General features: G+C 32.7%; 1 protein-coding gene across 3 annotated transcripts; it reads left to right on the top strand.

Annotated features, from left to right (window-relative positions):
* Window positions 1–8,410: 8,410 nt before the first annotated feature.
* On the top strand, window positions 8,411–13,413 carry LOC114391024 (probable mediator of RNA polymerase II transcription subunit 26b). Of its 3 annotated transcripts, XM_028352024.1 has the most exons (10): window positions 8,414–8,559; window positions 8,668–9,639; window positions 10,093–10,161; window positions 10,296–10,378; window positions 11,391–11,443; window positions 11,535–11,659; window positions 11,785–11,812; window positions 11,928–12,238; window positions 12,313–12,403; window positions 12,789–13,413. In XM_028352024.1, the coding sequence occupies exons 2-10, from the start codon at window positions 9,163–9,165 to the stop codon at window positions 12,911–12,913; spliced, it is 1,362 nt and encodes a 453-aa protein (XP_028207825.1). In that variant the 5' UTR covers window positions 8,414–8,559; window positions 8,668–9,162; the 3' UTR covers window positions 12,914–13,413. The 3 variants fall into 3 exon arrangements, with proteins under 3 accessions (XP_028207834.1, XP_028207825.1, XP_028207817.1); XM_028352033.1 differs by having other exon boundaries at window positions 8,411–9,639; window positions 11,541–11,659; XM_028352016.1 differs by having other exon boundaries at window positions 8,414–9,639.
* The last annotated feature ends 2,417 nt before the right edge of the window (window positions 13,414–15,830 follow it).

The raw sequence follows: 15,830 nt of genomic DNA, 5'->3' as shown, positions 1-15,830 counted from the left end.
TGTTTGATGGTTTAGGTTTTAGGGTTTATGGTCTAAGCCTTAGGGTTTATGGTATATGGTTGAGGGTTTATGTTTTAGAGTTTAAGCCTTAGGTTTTAGGGTTTAGGGTCTAAGCCGTAGGGTTTAGGGTTTAGGGTCTAAGCCTTAGGGTTTGGGTTTTAGGGTTTATGGTGTAGGTTTTAGGGTTTAACCTTATGCTTTAGGGGTTACGGTTTAGGGTTTAGGGTATATGGTTGAGGGTTTAGGGTTTAGGGTTTAAGCCTTAGGTGTCTGTGATGGTTAGGGGTGTAGGGTCTAAGCCTTAGGGTTTAGGGTTTAGGGGTTAGGGTTTAATGTCTAAGCCTTAGGGTTTAGGTTTTAAGCCTTATGGTTTAGGGTTTATTGTCTAAACCTTATGGTTTAGGGTTTAGTGGTTAGGGTTTACTATCTAAGCCTTAGTGTTTAGGGTTTAAGCCTTAGGGTTTATTGTCTAAGCCTTAGGGTTTAGGGTTTAGGGTTTAGTGTCTAAGCCTTAGGGTTTAGGGTTTAGGGGTTAGGGTTTGGTGTCTTAGCCTTATGGTTTAAGGTTTAAGCCTTAGGGTTTAGTGTTTAGGGTTTAGTGTCTAAGCCTTAGGGTTTATGGTTAAGCCTTAGGGTTTAGTGTCTAAGCCTTCTGGTTTAGGGTTTAGGGTTTAGGGTCTATGCCTTAGGGTTTAGGATTTGGGTTTAGTGTCTAAGCCGTATGGTTTAGGTTTTAGGGCTTATGGTTTATGGTTTAGGGTTTAAGCCGTAGGGTTTATGGTTTAGTCTCCAAGCCTTAATGGTTTAGGATTTAGGGTTTAGGGTTTAAGCCTTAGGGTTTAGAGTTTAGGGTTTAGGGTTGAAATAAAATTACTCCAGACTCATATGCATCTAATGAAATAAAATTACATTTAGAAGTTGAAATAAATGGAGTGGATCAATCGAGGTTGAGTGACATTAGTTAATTTCTTTTGTCTACCTTAGTGCACATATGGCATTGGTGTTCATCGTTAGTTAGAAACATTAGTTATTTTCTTTTGTCTACCTTACTTTATTTTAACTTTATTTATTATTATAATTTGATGCGCGACATAAATTGTATCCATTTGTAAGCCTTAATAAACTGCATACGATAGATTAAATGTCAAAATCAAATGAGAAATATACAACAACATATTTAAATAGAGACCTGCAAATCATTGATTTTGGTGTCCGTGATGCCGTGAGGAAGTGCCACATGGTCGATCCCATCTTCGTGCTTGGCGATCAGAATTTCTTCTGTCCCGAGGTCTCCCCGCTTCTTCTTTGTCAGCCTTAGCAGAAAATTCGTTACGCAAATCAACACCTAATAAGTCACCCATATTAGGTATTGGTCCCGGTACATTCCATTGTATACCTAATGGGGCATTAGGTGTTGGAATTGGGCCATGATATTGCTATGAAGGGGTCATAGTCGACCATGAAAAATGAGGATGTGTGCCCACAACACCACCGAACGAATGCTCACTTGCAGAAGTATCAGTGTGATGACCCTGAAAAGGATACTGATACATCTGTGTCGGATACTGAGCAAATGTTTGTCGCGTCTAATACATTCCATGGCCACGCTCCACCATTTGTTGGGAATATTCTTCCGCTTCAACAGCCTCCCTTCGTCTGCCTATGCCCTGAGTTTCAACACTTGACTGAAGAATGTGAAACTCTTGTACTGGAAATTGACGCTCTAATGCAAGACCATGTGACACAGGCTCAGTGATTCTCTCTTGCTCTTCGGATAAAATTGTAATTTTCTCCACATAAGGCACGAGATCATCTACTGTCCATGTATTCCTCCCATGAGGAGACACCATGTATTGTAATGTCTCCGCAACTTCAGCTTGCAATTATTAGGGTCAGAAAATTAAGGGGCATCATTAAAAAAATTTTAAAGTTAAATATTAAAAAAAACAAAAAAATACCAATGTAGCCGTGTTTGCATTTTGTGGGTCAACAAACATCTTTGTCTTTCGCCTATACCAGACCATGTAGTCCGAGTTAAAGCTCAATAGGCCCTCTTGTCGGGGATAAGCGTCGACCCTAAAAGCATGGTGATTGTTCCACTGATCAATCATTGGGGCGAACAATTGCCCCCAATTTTCGTCATGTTTCCCTTTTAGTGTTATGCCATAAATATTCAAGGGTTGCGAATGAGACTCTGGAATTGGTTGCTGCATTCCAAATTGTCTCAATACTCTATCCGGTTGGTGTCATTCAATAACTTGGAAACAAATTAGTGGCACCACCGTGCACCACGCGACACTTTCGACTACACAAATGGGAGGCAACAATGATATAACAGTTGTTGTGTAAGGCTCACACACAAACAACATATAACAACGTAGTTGTCAGCAATTTAGTAAAATAACACATATCATTTTTTATTTTTCAAATACAATACCATGTTCTTACCTCATGACGTTTCATAATATCCAACTTGCGACGAAAAACTCTCACATCATCATTGCCGATATGTTGGTTTCCACGTCGCAACCACCTACAAAGATTAAAATTTAATATACCCTAAAACCATTTATTCTTTTGAAATGAAAGACGCTTTTAAAAATGACTAACCTGTGCCCCAGTGGTTTATTTACTACTTGGGAAGGAGTCCTCTTTGGAGCCAAGGTTGGACATCGTTCACATGCCCACATTTGTAGTAAGATGCACATACCTCCGATTGATTTAGTTTTATAATCGGTGGCACTGCACATCTGCCTGTATAGAAAAGCAAGTACGGCAGGTCCCTATGCATATGTGCTACAGTCTCCAAAGTCACGTAAAAATTGAAAGTACCTTAGCGAAACTTTGTTAATGCTTTTGTCAACGAACAAGACACCTCCAATGAATCTCAGTATCCATGCACGGGCAAACCTTCGTACTTGTTCTTTGTCGTCGTGGTTATTTATTTGTGCAAAATGGTGAGCCAGCCAACTTAATTTAACCACACTACCTTTAATTTCACCTTCTTGTGGTCTGACTCCCAATAATCCCTCACATAAATCAGTCCAATTAAGATTTGTTGGATCGATTAATGGTAAACTATCCACACGTAGACCTAACAATACAGAGACGTCTTGAAGAGTAATAGTACACTCTCCGCATCTCATGTGAAACGTATGTGTTTTCGGCCTCCATCTTTCTATCAAAGAATGAGACATTTATTTTTAAGTATCCCATCTTCATAATCCAGTAAAAACCAGATTGTCGAAGGAAAGGAAATTGCTCTGGAATTTCTTCTTCCCCTTGATACGTGGGGACAACTAGTCTGATATGTAATTTACGATCTTCTTCCACATTCCAAACATGTTCTGAAACATGCTTAGGTTGCATCCATAATACATCACCATCGATCGGGCCAGACTTAATTTTAATATGTGATGGACATGACGATGAAGATGTCATTGCTACTGCAAAATAAAATATAATACAATAAATTCACAAAACAATTTATACATTATTTGTAGATAATATAAATAAAACTATGCAGATTTATAAAAACGTTATTAAATATATATATAAATAAATTTGTAATAAATAAAACTGGGCAATTTTGAATATATTCTATAGATAAATTAAAATACATGTGATGACAAATTTAAATAAATAACAAAATATATTTATTTGATAACAAAATATATTATACAAATAATAAAATTTAAATATATTCTACAAATAATTTCAAATACATACACACAAACAAATTTAAATAAATAACATAATATATTCTACAATTAACAAATAAATAATTAAATAAAATATGGACTACCAAATAAATTAAAATACAAACAAATATTGAAATACAAAAAATTATTTAAACAATGTGTAATACAAAAATAATAAAAATGTACAATGTATCATATATTTAATCACGTAAATTTTCTAAAATAAATAATATTAACCTACAAACTAAAACTAACAAATAATATATATAATATTCTAACTAAAAATAATTAACTCAAATAATATTAACTTATCAACTCATTTATTTAAAATTGTACTATCTATATATAACATACACAATTATAATACTAAAAAGATAAATTTACGTGTGTGAAGTGTCTAATATTACAATTATTTATTTACGTGTGAAGTATTTAATATTACAAAAACTAAAAATTTACGTGTGCCTAAAATTTACAAATATATACCTAAAACTAATATTAACTTGTGCCTAATATTACAAAAGCTAATATTTCATGTGCCTTGACTAAAGTATCATGCGTGTATATATATTTATTTGGCTAAAGTATCGTGCGTGTAAATATATACCTAATACTACAAAAACTGATACTACAAAAGCTAATATCACATATATAAAATCTAAGAATATATACAGAAACTAAATAATATTTTCATACTAACTAACCAAATAATATTTTCATACTAATCAATGTAAGCTTAGAATATCTATTAATACTAACTAACCTATTATTTTTATAATTTAACAACAAAATATATATCTTATATAATTTGACAATTACTTACCGGAATATATAAATTTTACGTGAGCCTAAAATTTACAAATACATATCTAAAGCTAATATTAACTTGTGTCTAATATTATAAAAACTTATATTAAGTGTACCTTAACTAAAGAATTATATATATATATATATATATATATATATATATATATATATATATATATATATATATATATATATATATACAACAACCTAATAATATTTTCATACTAACTAACCAAATAATATTTTCATAATAACTAACCTAACCTTGGAATATCTATTAATACATAAAACTTAAGAATAGAATACCTATTAATACTAATTAACCTAAGCTTAGAATATCTATTAATACTAACTAACTAACCTACTATTTTTATAATTTAACAACAGAATATATAAATCTTATTTAATTTAAAAATCACTTACCAGAAATTATGGAGGAGAAAGGGCACGCAAGAAACTTCAAGGAAGCACAACACACACTCAAGGAAGCACAACACACTCAAAGAGAAAGGAAAAGCTCAGCAACTTGGGGGAGGAGAAGTGTAGAAAAATTTACGTTCATGAAGCATTTTTTTATAGGAGAAAATAAGGAAGCAATGGTCACAAGCCTACTCCTCCTACAGCCGCAACCTGCAACCCTAATCACTGCACTTATCAGAACTGCAACCATAGCCTGCGTAACTGCAACCATAGCCTATGTAACACTGCAAACAGTGCATGGTTGATTCCTCCATGTCAGTATCGCCAATGAGAGAGGCGAGAGCTTCCTCCACGTCAGTATCGCCATTACTACTTGCGGCAAGCTCTTCACGTGGCGTGTCTCGCCAATGGGACCAGCGACACCTGTCCACGTAAGCTCGTCTCGCCAGTGCCAATGGCGGGATCAGCCACGTTAGCGCTTGTATTGCCATTGCCACTGGTGGGTCATGCTTTATCGCCAAAGGTAATGGCGGCTTCCATGCAAAAAGGGACCCCCTGTGCAAATAGTTTGAAAACAGACTCAGTTACGTAAATAGTTTGTAAATGGAACCCTGTTACGTAAATTTTTCGCAAGGTTGTGGCATCTCAAACGGGCTTAGTTTATTTACAATATATGTTTTGTTAATACCAATACGTGCTATGTTACTTTATTACGTCGACATATTTTTGAAACATTTTACTTATTAAATACATAAAAAAATAATTCAATAAAAATAATTTTTTGCTTATATAAATAGTGTTTAATATGAAATCACCCTATACATATACAAATAAATTGCTTACCCCATGCATGGGTAAAAATCAGTTTATTTAAAAGAATAATAGTTAAAACATACCTAATTTATGAAACAACTAAAAATATTAGGACATGTTTCTTTGTATTTTGTTTTTCAAAAAAAAAAAACTAGAGTAATTTCAAAAGCAGTTTAATGGTTATGCAATGATAGTGTAAAGTAGTTTTACACTATTGTCTAATCACAAATTATTGTTGATATGACTTTTAAAGTGATTATAAAAAAGTTAACAAACTTAACATATATGTCAGATTGTAATTAAATGACGATGTAAAATTGTCTTACATTATTAGTGCATAGTCTATTTTCTTTTTCAAAAAATTAAAATAAGTAAAAAAAAACATATTTAGTAAGCATTAATTTAAGAGAATAAAGACTATACACTAATAGTGTAAAAAAAATTTACACTATCATCTAATCATAATTTACTATGTATGATAAGTCTATTGACTTACACAATAACTATTTTAAAAGTCACATCAACAATGTCAATCTTTACTCTATTAGAACATGACCATTGAACTCTTAATTTTTTTTAAAAAAATATTGTATGAGAAAATAAATAACTTTCTTGATAAATTATTTTTAAAATGTAATTTATAACCAAAAGTTATTGACACAAGTGGTTCAACACTCGAGTCCCTTAACCAAGGTTTGAGATTCAATCCCCAACTTACCCATTAAATCACAATGGGAGGTATCATTTTTTGTAGAGGTGTTCATGAATCTATCCAATCCAATAAAAACAAAAAAAAAACTGAAAACTAAATAAACCAAAAATTGATTGCATCAAAATAAAATAAAAAACAAAATTTTGAAATCCAATCAAATTCAATCCAAATCAAAGTTAATATACATATACATTTTTATAAAAAAAAATTATGTTACTACTTATGTTTATATTTTTATTTTTTTATATATTTATAAAATTATTACATAACTTATATTTATTTATGAAAAATCTATTTGATTGAAGATAATTTTTAGTACCTATTTGATTAAAGGTACATGACTATAGTTATTAAGTTATGTAAATTTACTTTTAATAGTATATAGTTAAAGAGTTATGCTACTATTTTAGTTAAGGAAAATATGTTTATTATTATTATTATTATATATACATATATATTACCATTTATTTAATATTTTCTCCAAACAAAAAAAAAGACTAAAACTAAAAATTAATCTAATCTAAACCGCTTTAAATTAAATTAGATTTAATTTTTTTATCAAACCGATTGTATGATTAATTAAGAAAATCGAAGAGATTAGATCGGATAATTTTCTCCTGAAATGGGTCAATCCGGTGGGAGGGAATTTAGTTGGATGCTAAATAAAAGCCCTAAATACCTACTGCTTACACAACAAATAAAATAAAAATAAAAACAATTTATAACATTTTCCTTTTTTAAGTTTTAAAATAAATAAATACTTTTGGAAAAAAAGGCACTTATCAAACAGTATTTTTGCTTCTGATTTTTAAAAGCAAAAGATAAAAATAAAATCAATTATGAAAGGGGATCTTAATATATATGTTTAAGAAGATTGCATTCGAAGAAAATCTCATATAACTTGGAAATTCCTATTTTCACGATCACGAAGGCCCCACCTAACCCGATCCTCGTAACCTCTTCTTGCTTTCTACCAATCTATATATCTTACCACTTTCATTACCTACTTTTATTATGTAGGAGTGGAAGAAAGATACCGTGCGTGTATTTGATAAATGAGAAATATATGAAATGTCATGGACGATTTATAATAATTAAATGATAAATATGTGGAACATATGAAAGATTGAACAAAAAACGAACATAAGATTAAAATAGAATAATGAATAATAATTTATAATAATTAAAAGATAAATATATCTAAAAAGGTGAAAGTTAAATATAAATATTATCATTATTATTACTAGTTGAAAAAACATACACTCAGTGCATTCTGTGCCTTAACTATTTTTATTTTTATTTTTTTAGTTTGATGTAGTTATAATATTTGTCATGCTGAAAATCTATTAGATAGTAATTACTTGTGATTATGAGTGACTTTTAAAAGTAATTAGAGGGTATATTTGGAATAATAAATGTATACACCAAATCAAATGAAACAAATATCTTTATTAATAACTAAATAATAACTGTGATGTTAAAAAACTATTATACAGTCATTATTATCTCTATTAATAGCTATAAATACCTTTATTAATAACTATAAACAATTACCTGTGATTATGAGTGGTTTTTAAAAGTAATCGGGAAATAAATTAAGAATGATAAATATATACACCAAATGAGATAATTATTTTTATTAATAATTATAGATATGTATACATTCACGTCCTATTTTTTTATTTTAATAATTGATATATGATTGAAATATTTTTTTGAGTTTTTAATGATTGAAATATAACAACTATTCATTAAATTTTCACGAAAATAAGATCTCAGACACTCACCCTATTCTTTTCTCCATTTTTTATTAGTTTTTTTTTTAAAAAAATTCTGACCACAGTTTTGGTTCAAGTCAAAACCGAGCCAAAACCAAAATTCAGAACCCTCTCATAAAACACCACAACAAACCATCTTTTGTCTTTTCAAGGGGCGGTTTGGGAGAACCCCAATTATTTTTATTTTTTTTTTATATATTTTTTTTCATCTACCATTCTTGCAAGTTGCAACACTCAGTTGTTAGTTTTTTTAGACAGAAAACAATTGAACATTGCATCACATAGAAACACATAAGTTAAGTACATAGAGAATCTACTGGAACTTCTGGTTCGTTTTTCCGCTCCAAATTTTCCGTTAATTAATACCATTATATTTCATAAGCATTTTTCTATTTTTTCATTTTTTTTTTTCTGTTTTTCCTTCGAGGAAAACCAGGGCAAGGTGGTGTTTCTCTCTTGGAGGAGGTTTTTACTTTAATGCCAGAATCTGAAACAACAACAACAAACGACGTTTGTTGTAATAATAATACGTGTGTCTGTTTCTGATTTTGTGGTGTTACCGTAAACCCCCATCCCCTACCAATCCGACGTTTATCCATTGCCCATACCTGAATCAAAACCCAACCTTTGCCAAAACGCAACACCGAAAATATTATTTTTATAAACAAAAAAAATAAAAAATTAAAGTGGCTTTAAGCTTTGGATATCGATCATCGACCACCCAAATTGAACCCCTTTAATCCATTTTCATCACAAGGTCAAGAACAACAATCTAGTACTTTTCTAGGTTGCATCGAGGCCCTTGTGTTTTGCATTGATCAGTGACAATTGGCATTAAAAAAATCGATTTTGATTGGTTGGTGTTGGTGATTGGTGAATTTGGTTTTCCCTCGATCTATTGATCTGGGGTTGTGGTTTTTGGGTTTTGATTATGAGAATGAATAAAGGGTCACTTGATTACTGGAGGAATTACTTTGGAGCTGCGAACTCTGATATATTTGGCATCATTGACCATGCGATCATGGTGGCTGCTTCTGATTGCCCCAAGGAGTTCAGGTTGAGGAGGGATGGGATTGCAGAGAGGTTGTTTTCTTGCAGATTGAGTCGATGTTTGGGATGTGAGAGGGTGGAATTGGCTGTGCCAGTGGATGATGATGATGATGGTGGTGGTGAAGGTTGCAAGAGTGGCTTTGATGGGGATGGTGACGAGTTCAAGTTTGAAGCGGGTGCAAGTAAAGAGAGCAAGGTCAATAGTGCCAGAGATTATCCTGGAGAGATGAACACGAACCAAGTTAGCAATTACAGCTATGGGGAAGCTGAGGCATTGACTGATGAGATTGAAAAAGAGTCTCAATACGTTGAGGAGGTGTTCAGAATCAAGGATATTTTCCTTAACTACGAAGAAGAGGTATGATATTTATTTTAGTGTGTGTGTATATATGTCTTCTGTGATTTTGTTCCAATTGTTTGGTTTTTGTCGGTTTTCAGATTAGCACTCTTCAACTCCACCCCTATCTTCTTTGTTCACTTCCGTATCAATAGTTGCTTCCCTTTGTTGCAATTTATTTGGATTTTTTTTATAGTTTTAATGAAGAATAGGTTTCTTACTTTATGAGAAGGATACTGGTTAGTGATAATTACAGAATAAGGTTATAAATTTCGGTTGCAATTGCAGTTTCATTGCAATTTTTTATATTGCGACAAATATGGCTGTTGTGACTGCAGTCACGGTGACCTTTTTTAAAACCTTGTTACAGAATATATGTGGTTATATTGGATGGCAGTGGAGTTCTTATATGAAGATTTAATTGGTTTTGTCCTGTGGTTTCCTGATTCACTGTTTTATTTCATGTTGCAACAGTCTGATTCAGTGTTGTTTGATTCATTGAGGAGGCTTCAGCTGATGGAACTCACAGTGGATCTTCTGAAGGTTTGAATTGAGTCATCCCTTGCTCATTAATTAGGCCTGCCATTTATTTCTCCCACTGTTTGGCTTGCAGTTTTTTTTTCTCCTGCCATTTTTGCTTCAGTATATCTTTTAGTCTGAAAATTTAACTTTGCCAGGCAACTGAAATTGGAAAGGCTGTCAATCCTCTTCGAAAGCATGGATCAAGAGACATTTGTCAACTTGCACGGACTCTTATTGAGTATGAATTAATTTTACTTGGATACTTGTTTTTCTTGCATATATATCCTCCGCATCCTATAAAAGATAAATGAGTCTGTTTATCTTCTCCTACATGGATGAAAGAAGAGGCTTGTAACTAGTTTCCTTCCTTGCCAATTAGTACTTTGCTACTCTTTCTGATATTATTTATGAAGTTAAGCGAAGGTCAAAAGGTTTATTTACTTTTGTTTTTCCAATCCATTCATCTCACTGTCACGAATACTGATGGCAGTAAATAGCATATTATAGCAGAGTAGCGGAGCGTGCTATAGCAGCACTACCATGATATAAGCTTCAAAACCCATTTGTACCCCTAATTGCGGTTTCTCCTCCATTTTCTGATGCATGTTTAGCTTCAGAAGCATAATAGAATTTGAAACCCTTCTTCCTTGAACATTCCACAAAACATTACCTCTATTTTTACTTTTGTTCCTTTACACATCATAGGATTATTTTTACATTATGCTATTTTTTTAAATCTAATTTGTCATGTAATTTTTCTATTAATTTCACCATCATCTTTCATTTTTTGACTTCATTACTATGTTCTTATTGCTCATAGATTGATGGTGATTGTGTGTATAAACTGACTTACTGACTTATTAATTATCATGAATTTCTTTAATTTTGTTTCTTCTGCTTTGTGCAATCCTGCTATAGTGTTTTCAGAGTTGGCTGCTATGCACCGCTAATCGAGATTGATAACCATCTGCTGCTAATTAGACTAATGCGTTGAGTCTGTGATCATAGTCCCTAGTTAATACTTTTATTTAGCCTGAAATTGTACTTGTATAGGTTACTTAGTCAATCATGTCACCTATTTTCTCAAATGTAGTGCTTATTATGTTTGATGGGGATCTGGAATTAGGTGCATGACTCATGACTAATTTGAGTTCAATTTGTCTTTTTTTATGCTCAAACATCTCATGTTCTTTAAAGTCTTGCGTATGAGAAACAAATTATACATTCTAAACATGGCTACTATATTGTAGTGGCTGGAAACAAATGGTGGATGAGTGGGTCAAGGATACCACAGCTATTGCAGGTACAAACATTTTATCTGCCTTCATGTGGAAGTGATCCAAAATATCTTCTCTTTTTTTTCCACCAATTTTCAAATTAATTCATGCTTATAGGTTCAGAAGGTACTCCAGATTCAGTAAATCCATCTGTTGTTGATGATGAAGAAGGGCTTCCATCACCTCCTATGGATGAAGGGGCTTTATTTGCAGCTCCAACTGGTTCGATGGAACTCTCACAGGTAATTCAATGTCCTCCTCCACCCCCTCCCTCCACCTTTCTCCTATTAATGTCTTGCCAGATTTGATAATTAGAGACTAACTTCCACTTCCCTTGGTCGGATGTCACATATGTTGATGATGCAAGTTCTTTGATGGCATGGATGATGATGGAAGTGAGTTGGCTTTGCAATTTCTTATGCTTAGTCTAGATAGCTTTTGCTCTATGGTTCTTTATTTGAATTCCCCCCTTCTTACATTTATGATTATGCTTGGGGATTGCTGTTTCAGATCCTCAACACAGTGGGGAATTCATCAAGAACCATGAACATGGAAGAAGACCATCTCTGAACAGTCAAAATACAGCAAAGAGGAAACCTCAGGCATCAAATGAGGCAAACATCATTGCCAAGGACAGTAAGGGTCAGCAAGCAAAGAAAAACGAGGCTGCTGTGAGACCAAATAAATCAGTAATCGCTGATTCTGGCCCTAGCAGACCACCTAAATCAACCATGCAGAAGAAAGGCAACATTGAACCAAAGATGCAACAAAATATCGTGAAGAGTGCTATCCCAAGAAATCCTCACATTCATCAGCTAGATGTAAGGAAAAATTCTCTTGGGGCATCAAGTTTGTAGGTTTGAATTTAGTCTGAACTTCATTTCTTGTCTATCAGAAACCCAAGTGTTCAGACGATGCTGCTGTGCACGTAAAGTTAGAAGCCACTAAGAGAAAACTTCAGGAGCGTTATCAACAAGCTGAAAAGGGTTTGTATTTCCTTTTCCAAAATCAATGTTTATTTTTCTTTTTCATTGTAATTTTAATTTAGATTATACATTTCTTGAGAGTCTTCTTACAATAAAGTTAACAAATGGGGTCTTGTTAAGGGTAGAGGTGTCCATCCTTACCCTTGCATGCAATGAGGCTGTTTCTAAGATTTGAACTCGTAACCTGAAAAAGTAAAAAAGGCAACATCCTTACGGTTGTGCTTTGAATCGTCCCACTACTCATGCTAAAGTTGATCGCCTAAAATGTTGGATTTGGAAGATTAGTCTTTTGAAAATTTAGAGCTTGATTTGGAAGCAAAAATTCATAACACATGTATCTCAATTCATAACTAAATTGATGAAACTGCTTGATTCTCACTTGCAGCTAAGAGGCAGCGGACGGTACAGGTTATGGAGTTGCATGACCTCCCAAAGCAAGGGATTGGCCATCGAAATCCACATGTGAAACCCGGAAATCACAAGAGGCAATGGGGTCATGGACGAAGATAGAACTGTTAATTGTGAATTTGGCTGCATTTTCAAGCTTCCAAAATCTGGGCAAGAACTCCCTTTGCTAGCCATTATTGAAGCTTCTTCCTCTTTCCATACAAAAGCAACAATTCAGTTCACCATTCTTACCTGTATTGAACTGTTCTGATTGAGAGGGAAGTAAACTCTGAGTCACAGTTTATTTCCTAAGTTAAAAAGTTGAATATATATAGAAATTTTGTTGATCCAAAGACTGGATTTGGAAGAGGGTCCTTTAGCACTTAAGTGTTGATGTGGTTCTAAACTGGCTGTCTGTTGAAATGTCCATTAGTTCCATTCTCATGATTGATCATTTAATTTTGGACAATTTTCTTTTCACATAGAACTTCCATTAAGGTCTCAACATTTCGTCTCCCTTGTCCCGAACTCAAGAGGTCTCGGGTATATGTAAGGGAGTTGAAGTAAACCGGATAAGCCTATTTGAGAATAAGCAATAGCATTTAATTATCATTTCTTTTTAATTAAAAGCCTTTTCAACTTTTTTGAATGATATGTTTTAATTAGCATTTGAATTTAGCTTAGAAGAACATGCTCGAGGTGTCTGATGTCACAGGACATTGTGGAGTGAATAACGGAGGAAAATGGTGTTACTTTGCCTTTGAAATAATCGTATATTGTTTTGTAGTTTTGAATCTGCCACCCAATATTCTATTTTACTTTTTGTTAGAACTAATGTCTCATGTGAAATGCATGTGACTTATGATTTGTGTAGAGACTGATAAATAAATAATTAATAATTATGGATTAAATTGTAATTGAGTTAGGTAGGAGAAGTTTTTAAAGGTAATTGTTACTCAATGGGAATAGTGGTTTTAAAAGAGATTAATACCCACTAATTAAAGATGTTCTCTCTCTAATCTTGGTGGTCATCACAAATGTAGAGAGAAGAAAATTAAGTTAAGTGAAATCTTGTTTTTCTCTTTTTCCAATAAATTAAAGTACATCGAAGAGAAATCTCACTGTGAAAAAAAGTACGCATTATTTATTTATTATTTGTGAAAATCATAGGGTTCAAGATTCTGATGGTTTCCTATGATTGTTAATCTAGGAAACCCTTAAAAAAATTTCATGTAATATAAGAGCATGTGTTATGAAATTTCTTATTCTCTAATAATGATATATTTTCTTCCAATTATGATGAATCCTAATTATGAAATTTATGAATTTTATTTTTTCTGGTGTAAATATAATATTTTGTAAATAAATAAAAAAGGGAGATTGTTGATTTTTTTTCAAAAGAAAGTGGGTAGCAAAAGTCCTTGCCATGTAAGTTGTTCTTTGTTCTTGGAATGAAAAGTGGAGAGCGAATATCCTTCTTTTGTGCCTGCACCTAGGTTGCGGTAAATTCTTTGGAATTGCTATTTGCAACCCGCTTTTTACCATTCTCAATCCCACTTGCTCATTTTTTCCAAATATGATTATTAAACGTGATTAAATGATTGAAAGTTTATGTCCTGCAATTAAATTAATGTGAATGCTTTGAAATTGTCGGTAGCAATAAATATGTATATGCTACATATGTGCTTGAACGTGTTTGAATGGAAAAGATAAATAAAGGTGAATATTATTTTACGGTTTGGAATGAAATTAATAAAATGGCTATGAATTGTTAATAGCAATAAGTATGTGCACGTCATATATTTGGTTGGAATTAAATGTATGGTGAATATGTTAGTCACCAAAGTGACCAAATTTATAAGGTTATTTAATCCAAATTAATGGTTATTTCAATTACTCATAAAATAATGGATGCTAAGTTATATGATTGTTAGTTTATGGGTAATTGAAATTCATTGTTATAAGGCATTTATGGATCGCCCAAAGATTGATTAGTTGTTCTTATAATTAATGAATATAATTGTAGGCGATTTGTGTGTATAATTAATTTTATTTATATACCCAAAGGAAATAGGTATTACTAATTGGTACATATTTAATTATCAAATAATGTTAAGAATTTTATTAGCATCATCATGTTTGTATGTTGTGTTGGTGTATCACCCAAAGGAGAACATCAATATACATTGACCGTTCTCTAAACGAATCATATGTATGACATGTGTTTTATGTCTCAAAACACTTATGTGAATTTTATTATGAAGAGAAATTTCATTATAAAGCTTGGAAAAAATCTAACAGACTTAGCCTAATGTTTATAAGAATCACTGTTGCAGACAGTATTAAGATAACTCTCCCTAAGACCGATAATGCTAAAGAGTTTATGGGGTTAGTGGGAGAGCGCTCTCAAACAATTGATAAATCTCTTGTTGGGACATTAATGAGTACATTGACCACCATGAAGTTTGATGTTTCACGTACTATGCCTGAACGTGTCATTGAGATGACAAACATTGTAACAAGACTTAAAACCTTGGAAATAACTGTGAATAAGAACTTCCTTGTTCAGTTTATTTTGAACTCATTACCATCTGAGTATGGTCCGTTCCAAATGAGCTATAATACCATGAAAGATAAATGGAATGTGCATGAATTGCACAGTATGTTAGTTCAGGAGGAAACGGGGCTTAAGAATCAAGGAAGTCATTCGGTCCATTATGTAAGACACCAAGGCAATCAAGGAGCTAAAAAGAAATTTATGAAGAAGAATGATAAAGGCAAAGGGTCATTAAAGATCAATGACGATTCTTTGCAAATCCAGAAGAAGGTATCAAAGGGCAATAATTACCAATTTTATGGGAAATCTGGACACTTCCAAAAGGATTGCCTAAAGCATAAGTTTTGGTTCAAAAAGAAAGGTGAGCTTAATGCTCTTGTATATTTTGAATCAAACATAATTGAAGTTCCCCATAGTACATGATGGATTGATTCTAGATGTACGACTCATGTTTCCAATACTATGTAGGGATTCCTTACAATC

The sequence above is a fragment of the Glycine soja genome, chromosome 2, assembly GCF_004193775.1.
Source record: "Glycine soja cultivar W05 chromosome 2, ASM419377v2, whole genome shotgun sequence".
NCBI classification, from domain to species: domain Eukaryota; kingdom Viridiplantae; phylum Streptophyta; class Magnoliopsida; order Fabales; family Fabaceae; genus Glycine; species Glycine soja.
Note: the sequence above shows the minus strand (reverse complement) of the source record. Positions and strands in the feature narration are given on the sequence as shown.

What these genes read in the sequence shown, in the direction of transcription:
- LOC114391024 (XM_028352024.1), top strand. Translation starts at nt 9,163, where the DNA reads ATGAGAATGAATAAAGGGTCACTTGATTACTGGAGGAATTACTTTGGA. An exon ending in TCCTTAACTACGAAGAAGAG is followed by an intron (nt 9,640 to 10,092) that starts GTATGATATTTA and finishes ATGTTGCAACAG; the next exon opens with TCTGATTCAGTGTTGTTTGA. An exon ending in CTCACATTCATCAGCTAGAT is followed by an intron (nt 12,239 to 12,312) that starts GTAAGGAAAAAT and finishes CTTGTCTATCAG; the next exon opens with AAACCCAAGTGTTCAGACGA.